We start from the raw sequence: 11,560 nt of genomic DNA on the forward strand, positions 1-11,560 counted from the left end.
ATGATATCATAATAATCAACATGTCTATTTCAATAATAGTATTTAGTAAGGGTTTCTAGGCCCAGCATGCTTTTAAGACCACACAGCCTCCTGTCATGTTTTGGTTATCTGTTTTTGATAGCCCGTTATTTTAAATTTGTAGAGATATCTGTAGTTTCCATGACAAAATTCATTAGCATCAAATATGGATTTTGGTTGGGCTATAGACGACAAACTTGTTCTTTTTCTCTGTGAACTCTTTTCGTCTAACAGGCAGATCAAGTAACATTAAGCATATCAAAGAAGGTAGCGTGTATCGTCGTCCGCATTTGGTTAAGGAGAATGAAAATTAGTAAGATCAGTTTGGATGTACAAGTGCTTTACTATTCTACATGGTTCAAATTGATCCCAGGAAATGTAAATTCGTCTCTTGAGACTGATCAAGAAAACACAAGTCTCGAGACTGCCATATTGAGTTTTAACAGTTGACGCTTGTTATTGCTATTCCTTGAGAAGCACTGAAGGATATTTCTAAAACTTTATATGTAAGTTCCCATTGGTCCTTAATTGTGCATGTTAAATTATGAGACTTATCAGAAAACAAGTTTGCCGAAAGGCGGCCATTATGAATTTTGACAGTTGAAGTTTGTTATTGTTGTTTCTCAGAAAGTTCTTCATTGATCTTCTTAGTTCCTAGTTGTGCATGTTCAGTGTGTTGACTGCTATGAAAACAAGATGGCCGACAGATTGCCATTTTGAATTTGAACAGATATTTTAAAAGTTTGTTGTCCCTATTTCTCAAAGTTAGTCCCTAAGTTCTTCATGGATCTTTCTCTCATGTGCATAAACAAAATGGTCTAAACGATTCAATGCTCACTTTTCACACCTAATGATGAAAGTTTGTATCATAATTTGTTCAGAAAAATGTATCATCTGACTGACTGCGTATTCAATTGAATAGAACTGATATTTTTCAGTAAGATATCATTCTTTTTTTTTAGAAACAGCCACGATGGTCCGACGAACGCCAGTTGTCATTGGATGCGTCGTCTCAGCTCTTGGTGATGCTGTAGTAACCACTCTTCTTTTTGGACATGGTGATGAGATACTGGACAGATTTTCCACGGCAACAGCTCAATTCTCCATTCTTGATTCTACGTTTGAATTATGGTGGTTTGGTATGCTTCGCGCTTGTGTTCTTTTTGGACTTACTATGGCGGTCATACGGCATCCATTGGAAGCTATCACTCGGATACAAAAGCTAGGAGAAGGCGCTGTCTGCTTTCCTCTACTGATGGGAATATATGACCTTATTAAACTACTAATGCTGTCCGATGTTCCCTCGAGGTTATATGATAAGTGGCTCTGGGCTCAGTTCGCCTGGTGTATGATTGGATGTCTACTATTCCATATACTTTATTCTGCCCTAAGCAGAATCACACTAGTGCTTGACGGGACTTTCTTACATAATGACAATGTATGTATCAACGACGGCGACACAGAGGAAAGGAGACATCTTTTATCCTCCTCAACCTCGAGAAGGAAGTCAGGATGTAATGACAACGATGACGATGACGATGAAGACAGTGATGATGAATCGTCAAAAGCTCGATCTATTGCAGAAAAAAGAGCGACAATTTTTAGATTATTCTCATATTCTAAACCGGATTTAGGATACATAGCAGGGGCATTTATCTTTCTAGTAATCGCAGCAGTGGGTAAGTCTATTTCATCTAACAAATCGTCTTAGCATGATTGTCTATATTAAAGTTTTACCCTGTATATGTTATAGGTATATACTTACTGTTAATGACATGATACATGAGCAAATGGTATACTTTTTTGTGTACTTGACGAAGGAAACGAGATGTTTCTGTCGGTCCACTACAGGTGAACCTGTTGGTCTGTATTATAAATCATATATAACTTAAAATGATATGAACCATTATCTCTTACAGGTCATTTGTTTTTTATATACATATAAAGCTTCAAATGATATAAAACATTATTTATCAAAGATTTGTCATTGGTGTGTACTGTATATTGACCGTCAATTTTGACATTTGTTCTGTACCGTCTTGTGCTGTATCATTGACGATGATATAACCCATTAAACAGGTAAGACATTTATCATTACAGGTGAGATTTTTATACCTTACTACACTGGGCAAGTGGTGGACGGAATAGTGATCGATAAATCAAAGACGAGATTTACACAGGCCATAATATACGTGATCGTCATATCGGCAGGAAGGTGAGTATAGCCATGGACTTTGTTACAGAGTCAACGCCAATTTTTGTATCACAGTATAACATTTCCTCTGACAGTGACCAAGAAGACACTTACCCGACTGGACTGTCTAGATCTGGTCTTATTCTCCTTGTACCTTATCAATGTCTTCATCAAACTGTATTATCGATTCTGAGTTAGAATTACGTTATCGTCAGCATGCCAGTTTTTTTTCTTTTTCTTAAAGTAGATATGATTTGTCATTTGTTGTTAAATGAAGCAAAACATATTTTATTTAAGTTTATTTGATGTTTTTTCCCTTATGTCAAATTGCCATAAATAGTCAAACATCTACCGTTTAATACATATACTGTATTTGTTGGTTTTATTGGTGACCCAATTATGTACACCTGCCTTTGATGTTTCTTTAGAATAAAGATAACAACTATCTTTCTATAGTAAATCATAATATACCAGGGTATGTGCAAATTATAAGACTTCGACTTTAAAATGTGTTCCTCTTTGTCAGAATAAAAACGCATTTAAACCACAGTATATTGATACTATAGTTTAAAAAACTCTGTTGGACCCAACAAGTTCAGAAAATATTGCAAACAAACATACTTTATACAGTGCGATTGCGAGCGGTCTGCGAGGGGGTCTGTTTTCTGTCGCAATGGCGAGACTGAATGTTCGGATCAGGGACCTTCTCTTCTCTAGCATCATTGACCAGGAAATCGGATTTTTTGATAGTGTCAAAACTGGTACGTATTATCGATTTATTCTCTCATATAACCATTAAAGCCTGGAAGTAAAATATTTTAATTATGGAACTGTCTTTGTCATATATAACAGATCATGATTTTCAATTGTTTTAATTATGGAATGGTAATGTTTGATATTTTATGTCTACAGGTGACATAACGTCCAGGCTCACTTCTGACACCACTGTTATGAGTGATACAGTCACCTTGAACATCAACATTTTCTTGCGCAGTGTCATCCAGGCAGTAGGGATGGTCGTGTTTATGGTTAAGTTATCCTGGCGCATGAGTATACTGTCCCTTATCGTAATTCCTCTTGTGTTTGGTGTTTCAAAAGTCTACGGCAAGTACTACAAGGTGAATACAGAGAGACAAGGAATATTTTAGAAATAAAAATTGTGTGGTTTTATAAGTTAAAAAAACAGCCTCTATCATTACACGTACAAGTGTTACTTGCTTTCATGCATGCCTTTCAAAAATCAAAATAGTCATTTTATAATAACACTAAATGGTAATTTGATTTCGGTCATTGCACAGTTTTTTTAACCTATAAAAAATATGCACCCCAGATTGCAAACGAACTGTGCTTGATAAAAGATTTACACCTGTTTAACTATAGCTGTTATAAGCTGGTTTGTTGATCAGATTGTCCCATTATGATTTCAGAGACTCTCCAAACAAGTGCAGAACCGACTTGCCAAAGCTAATGAGGTAGCGGAAGAGGCATTTACGAGCATGCGTACTGTTAGAAGTTTCGCTAACGAAAATTCAGAGAAGGCTCGTTACTATTCCCATCTTCTGCGCATGTACAAAATAAAAAAGAAGCAGGCCGTGTTCTACGCTGGATATGTGTGGACAAATAAAGTATGACGTTGACTAGTTCTCTCATTGATGAATGCTTCTCTAAATTGACATCACAAAAAAAGAACCATTATAAAGACGGCGTATTTTTCTGTACTTTGAGAACGTTGTACTATCGGTAATTAACCTTAATGGGTGTCGACGATGAAACACTCTTACCTCCTGGAAGTCTTATTCTCTTTGTATTTTTTCCATTGAGCCTCGAGTAATATATCCTTCGTTTACATTTTCAGTTTTGGATTGTCGATTACTGTTCACGTGTTGGTATTCTGTTGTTTTGTAGCTGTTTGAGCTGATGTTAACGGCCTCGGTATTGTACTACGGGGGACATCTGGTGGTCAGTGGTAAACTAAGTGGAGGTAACCTGGTCTCATTCATCCTTTATCAAATGCAACTTGGGGAATGCTTTGACGTAAGTCGTTAAGTGTGTTGCAATTATTTCGCAGGTTGGTTTATAGTCTTACTGAAGTAACGCTTACACTATGTACTACATAGAAGTTTGTCACCGTACTTTGAACCCCCGGGCCCAAACATAATGCGCCTCATTGATTAAATATTTGTATAATTATAAGTGAAAATACATGTATATGCTACAAGATGTAAATCAAATCAAGATGACCTTTCAGCTTCTTCATAATCGAAAGTATGTGTTCATTTTAAATTTGGATTGTTTAGAAAATGGAAATAGAAAAATAAAATAAAATGAATAATACGTCAAATCATTAATTCATGAAGTTTCAATTGGTTGATATGCGAAGTCAGCTTCACGCCGTCGTGGAAATGATAACTCACCGAAAGTAATCCACGCTTGCTTTTCTGAAATCAATTGTTAGCTTACCTGGTCCTTTCAAATCTCTACTAGTTTGATGGTGATCATCCTTTGGGGAAAAGGAACAAATTTTGCATAATTTTTTGTTTGACTCTCACCCTAAATGGCCAAATGCTGGAAATAGAGGAACGTCTAATAAATTTCCACTAGTCTTGAAAAAGTGAATACCTTGGTACATTTTGACAAAATTTTAGAAGCATCCTTTGGGGAACATTTTGCATAAATGGTGATTCCTATCCCCCTACAGGACGGAGGGCGGGATCCTATAGGGGAAATAGAAGTTAATGATTTGAATTGCTACTTTTCCTGAACGAATGAATTAATTTTGATGAAATTTGGAATATCTAATGTTGTATGAACAGAGGGTGTTGCTTCCTTGTGTGGCGACTTGCAATTGTCGAACAGGCATTCTCGCGATGATTTTGATGGCTTTAATTTTATCCGAATTAAACACAAAAACTTGATGACGTGAAGAAAGCGAAGATTTCTTTCTAAATGTTAATAGGTAGGAAAAGCGTCCGATTAAAACAACATTTGCATTTCTGTTATTATTTAGAGGTCCTTTTAAAGCGTGCTAGACCAGGGGTGTCCAACTCCGACATTGCAGTGACAACGATTAAAAACATAAGAAAATGCATGTGTTATTATTGGTTGCTTTGACAAAATCAAAAGTAATCATCATATAAATATAAGAAATAAAATTTATTTTTAATGCGATTCATAGTAAATTGTGGAAGGTCACAGGACTCGTGGTTGTTGGATTATTGTATTTACCGTAATTTCTTGCGTATTGCCCGCTCCGTTTGATTGCCCGCACTGACCAAAATTTGGTATTTATGTTTTTAATTCTGCAGATAGCCCGCTCCGTCGCATTGCCCGTGGGTTATCTGCTATATATATATACAAATAAACAATAAGAGCTGCGAAAACGCTCGGGACAAAGCAGAAATGTTTTACTGTTTTTATTTTTAATATTTTCAACCAATTACAAGGACATACTATATATTTTACTTATATATACCGGGTAGCTATATAAAATGTATATCAATCGTAAAACATGTAAACGTTTACCTTGTACACGATTTGGGGAATCCCCTTAGTACCGATGCGTTATACATTACCTAGCTAAGGATTTGGTGAACAGTGTTAATAAACGTAATTCGGGCTCGGGGTCTAGTTGTGAGTTGTTTTTACATGATTTGTACTGGTCAGAATCTCCAATTACGTCCATTATTAAATGGACAGCCATGTGGGCACCAAGGAAACAGTAGCAGTGATGAAGATATTCCCCTCGCAGAAATAGCAAGACTGGACAGGGATCAGTTAGGATTATTTGTGAGTTATTCGGAGCCATCTGATTTCGATGGGTGGGAGTAGATTTGATCAGCAGTAAACGTGATTTGATATTCCGGTGGATGTACTGTGATGACGGACAATTACAATGTATGTTCATTTTTTGATTAAATTTTGTGAAAATCTGTATGTGTTCATATGCTTTTAATATATGTCGTATAGCCCGCAGTTTTCAATGGTTTTTGAAAACATTTCGTCAGATAGCCCGCTTCATCAGTTAGCCCGCAGAAGGCAATTTTCAATGTTTAAAATCGTATAGCCCGCGGGCAATACGCAAGCAATTACGGTATTTCACTTTCTTTAGATTTTCTTTTTTACAGAATGCACTAAAAGCTCGTGTCTTTGTTACTTTAAAAGATAATTATCGAGAGTGAAGCATATACTATATTCAACAACCACGAGTCGTGTGACGTCTATGTAGCTCTCATGATCACTTGACCTTACTTTTACATGATGAAGCTGACGTCATACAAACATGCGTTTTTTGTATAAATACAGAATATCGGCAATGTGTATACCGGATTGATGCAGGCAGTTGGGGCGTCAGAAAAAGTATTCGAATATATTGACCGTGTTCCAAAAATATTAAACAATGGAACTTTAGCTCCTCATTGTGTCCAGGGAAGAATCGAGTTCAAAGACGTTACCTTTGCATACCCTACTCGGAATGATACACCGATTTTGAAGGTACTAGTGACATATGTTTGATTTTATACTGCTAACACTGTTACAATATGGTGGTGAAAGTAACGCTAAATGATTACATGCATAATTCCCTACGTATCCGTCAGTGTAACATAATGAATGTTTTTTAATGCAACTGCTTTTGCTCGAATTCGGGACTGTTACTTATCTTATGCTCAACGGATCAAGTTAATCAATATTTCTCTCTAGTTGAGTTGTAGATTGAAGCTAGTGTTTTATCATGGTTGCATTTCTACATGCATGTTCCTTTTCCAAATGTCACATCTAACCAACATTCCAACATTCTTTCAACAATATTGGCATTAGGTAATATGCTGTATGACACACTGCTATCGCATGCTGTCGTTCATATATAAACTGTACATATTGTGGGTCCTGAATGTGTGCGACATAATGTCCATTTCATGCTTCAGTAACTGATTACGGGTTCGAGAAGGATTAATTTGTCCATATTTAGCTGTATGAATAATCACATCTGCTAATTGCATGTTGTGGATGTTGAATTCTAAGTGTGTGTGTCGTTTATAAGTACTTCATAATTAGCTCTGCTGTATCTTACTTTCAATTTGCTTTAAAATGTCCTGATATCTCGTGCATCTTAAAAAAATCCTCCAGAAAACTAGGTATTAATCATCCATGTTGCAGTAAAAGTTGTTGTTCAGTCATCGTTTTACAGCATAACCTATAATGTAGTATTAGTGACTTTTGTTGGTACTGTTCACATGGTGTAGTATGTTCCTGTTTAATTCAAACATCATGGGTCACTTTAATTATATTAACATTTACTACTTCCAGAATGTCTCATTCTCCGTGGCTCCGGGAGAGGTGGTGGCCCTTGTTGGTCCCAGTGGTAGTGGCAAGACGTCATGTATCAACCTAATGGAACACTTCTACGAGACATGTGCTGGGTCGGTATTACTGGACAGCCATCCGATACAGAGCTACGACCACGCCTATCTCCATACAAAGGTACCAGTATTACAAAAACAGGCAAACAGAGTACATGTAATATACAAGGAATTTATCATATAGCTGATGCTTTTTTTGCCATACACGCCTTTATCAAGACACAAGTATGAAATGTAACATACGAAATAATTACACCGTTACAGTATGCACCAATGCTCATACACAGGAGGAACGTTTTGTTTTCTAGGTTGCTCTAGTAGGTCAGGAGCCCGTGCTTTATGCGCGATCACTAAAGGACAACATCCGGTGCGGCCTGTTGGAAGAGAATTATGGGATGGAGCGCGTTATAAGGGCTGCAGGATTGGCCAATGCTCACCAATTTATCATAGAGATGAAGAAAGGGTATGATACGCAGGCTGGTGAGAAAGGTCTACAGCTCTCAGGTAGGAATATATCGGTAAACATGTGTTGGAATTTACAACGTTCGTGAATGACTTTGATATTTTTATTTTAGATAGATTTATGATTATTTTCCTTTTGTAGTTGCAAAGGTTTTCTATATTTCGTTGGCATTTTCTACTCATTTTATCTATTTTGATATAGAATTTAAGTTACATTTTTTTCTTGTTTGTTTTTCATTTCAAATGTATTGCTTCTTTTATTAAAGGTGGACAAAAACAGAGGATTGCCATTGCGCGTGCTCTGATCCGTAACCCCGCCATTTTGTTACTGGATGAGGCAACCAGTGCACTCGACTCAGAATCAGAACACGTTGTAAGTACGAATTAATTATATAGCAATATAAAGAGTTGATTCTTGATATTGTAACTATATGCAAAATACATTTCGACACATTAAAAATTGAATGTTTTTATTTTACAAAAACATAGCAAATCCTTTTTACTTTATTGATTTGTCACTATGTTGCTTTTTCAACAAAACGGCAAGTTGTGGCGGATTAAGAATGGTTATATGGTGTGAAGTTAGACATAGCTTAATACACAGAGGTATGATATATTAGATCGATTGATGGACAAATAAAACAGTCATTATACGATACAAAATGAAAATGAACCTCACAAAGAAAGCGAATTTAGTTGAAATGTTATGTTCACTAAATAACAATAGTATCCGGTTTCAGGCTTATCTTGTATGATTCTAAAAACTTAAAAATAATATTTGAAATTTGGTTTTTTATGTTAAGGTTCAACAAGCTATCTACAAGAACTTGCAGGGAAAGACAGTGATAATTATAGCACACCGACTCAGCACAGTCGAGAAAGCAGACCGCATTATTGTCATTGATAAAGGCCAAGTAGTTGAACAAGGATCCCATTCGGAACTTCTCTCTCGCAAAGGACTATATGCCAAGCTTGTTAAAAGGCAATTAAAAGAAACTAATTCATCTTGATATATCGAATATTGCTTTATAACTTAAGAAAGAAGTGATAAAGATTATTACGGTTTTCTGTGATAGAATCTGTACCAGTTTACATTTCATTTTTGTGTTTCACTTGCATATCATGCCAGCATTAGGTGTTTGGTTATCTTCAGCGTCAATTTAGTGAACTAACACAAGAACTTAAATCATAGATTCCAAATATGCCATGAGAATTGGCCTGTTTAAAATATTGAATTTACATCAAACAAAGATATAGGTATAAGAATAAATGTGCCAATGATCAAAGCAATGTTAAAACTTTAATTATGTATAATGATGTCAAGAAGTTAGATGCATGGATTCTCTTCTCGCTTCTGCTTCATTTAGTCACAATCTTTGTAAACATTAGCGATTTCCTGGTCAAGGTTTTGACTGCCAAGGAAACAACCCTACTTCAGTCAACATTTTGGTATTAGTCAATACGTGTGATAAGGAGTAATGTTGTTACACAGTAAGAATTCATACGTCACTAAATCGTCCCTTGAAGAAATATTAACAAAAATAATATTACAAGTTTTCATTTATGAATATTTTGTTATCATAATTCACGGTAAGCAATACGCTGTTTTTACAATTCTATAATATTGAAAATGAGGAATTGAAGGCGTACTGTGCCAAATCGTAACCGTTGAAATACGTTATCTTTGACGTAAATACGATAATCCAGAAACAGACATTTATGTCATTAACTCAAAAGAACAGCTAAGTTCGGACCATATTTTACAAGGGTAACAAGTTTGTCAAAAAATGTCTCACCCATAAAGTAATTAAAAAAAGACAAATTCCACTGTTGCGTGTTCATATGTCCTGTTTGTAATTACCTAAATTAAATCATAGTACCAACGTTTATCCTTCATACAGGTGTATGCTCTTTTGTCTCAAAACTGTATAAATATACATCTTATATGATATCAAATATACATTATATTTTGTTTATATTTTTTCACATGGGTATTTTTGTTTTATACACAAGTTCGTGCAAATATTTTACTTTATATTCATGAAATGGTATTTTTATTAAGTAACATTTTTGAGATATTAATTACCTTTTTTTCGTCATTCGATTACCACCAAGGGGTTTTCTCTGTATGAGTTACGTTTATTTTATCATTAATACGTTATTACATACTTAGTTGTGTCCATTTTGTTACCAGGATGGTTACAAATTGGTGGGCGACGTTTTGTTTATAGTAATCTCAATAGCTGCATGGTTGATGATACACCCACCATCGCTTGTCAAAATACGATTGACCACACACCGAAATTAAGGGAGCATTCGAAATCTAGTCCTTTGTTTAATGTATTATAAAAAACTAAGTCAATGTTTTCAGGAATTTCCGGATCTTGTTTCGAGGCACAACGTGACTGGTAATGTTTTTGTTATTAAATATTTGATATGTGATAGTCATGATATTCTAGTCGTTTTCAAAGTCCCCGTTTATGATGATGTTTCCTATTTCGTTTTGAATATAATCTACATATTTTTTATGTTATCCTGCAGGATAATTTTTTCAAAACTATTTGTTAGTCTAATTATTTAAGGTGACACGATTACCTTGTTTTACATTAAAAGTAATCTCAGACTTCTAGTCGAAATTAAGTTCGTATTCTCTGTGCCGATTTTTTGTTAAATGTATTTTGTTTTTGTATTTGTTCAGACACCTTTTGACATTTATTTCTACAGCCTATCCAGGCTACACTGGTGTTCATGAAGTATGTATTATGACAATTGAAATCACCTTATTTGTTGTGAATGCACGGTATGCGCAAGAACGTAATACGTATGTCAGTTTGGAGATACGATACATATAAATTAAGGGAGCGTCAGTGAGAGTTCGTGAATCACCTAACAATTAACATGTTAGAGTTACTAATGATATTATCAATAAAATATCATTGGCAGTGATATATCACAAGTTTTGTTGAGGATCTGTTTTTGTTATCAACAGAAGTGAAGTCGTTGTGTACCTTATATGTAATAAATATGCACTGAAGTAACCATGTCTTCGTCTTTATATACTGCCTAAGAAATATTACATATTATCAATTCATTTGAATTTCGTGTTATTGGCAGCTAATGCATACAAACAATTAAGTGACACAGAAGATAACGATACCGAAATCGGTATAACAATTATCCTAATTACTCGGTTAAAATGAATATAATGGACATCAATGTACAAACGACTACCTAACAGACAAAAAAAACCCATATAATGACACATCTCGTGTATCGGAGTTACCTCCCATTCTTATCATCCAAACAGTGACTTCCTCTATATTATTTCTAGGCAGTGTCAAGAGGTGAATATGGTTAATTAAACATTACCAGGTACTTTGGTAGCCACCATATAACATATAATTTACATATTCTAACTTCATCCCTTACCAGTATCGCGATAATGTTAACATTCGGGGTTTTTTACTACTTACGTCATCTGATATTATATAATATGTTAATTGGAACTGTGGATATATCTGTTTTATGT

At 35.2% G+C, this 11,560-nt stretch overlaps 1 protein-coding gene across 1 annotated transcript; it reads left to right on the forward strand.

Moving 5' to 3' along the window:
- The first annotated feature begins 984 nt into the window (after positions 1-984).
- Positions 985-11,069, forward strand: LOC117333442 (ATP-binding cassette sub-family B member 9-like). The gene is made up of 11 exons (XM_033892738.1): positions 985-1,697; positions 2,119-2,233; positions 2,843-2,973; positions 3,125-3,330; positions 3,640-3,837; positions 4,118-4,246; positions 6,515-6,703; positions 7,517-7,690; positions 7,878-8,073; positions 8,298-8,404; positions 8,835-11,069. Exons 1-11 carry the CDS (start codon positions 992-994, stop codon positions 9,039-9,041), a joined length of 2,358 nt encoding a protein of 785 aa, XP_033748629.1. The 5' UTR covers positions 985-991; the 3' UTR covers positions 9,042-11,069.
- Positions 11,070-11,560: the final 491 nt, after the last annotated feature.

The sequence above is a fragment of the Pecten maximus genome, chromosome 8 (assembly GCF_902652985.1).
Source record: "Pecten maximus chromosome 8, xPecMax1.1, whole genome shotgun sequence".
NCBI lineage: Eukaryota > Metazoa > Mollusca > Bivalvia > Pectinida > Pectinidae > Pecten > Pecten maximus.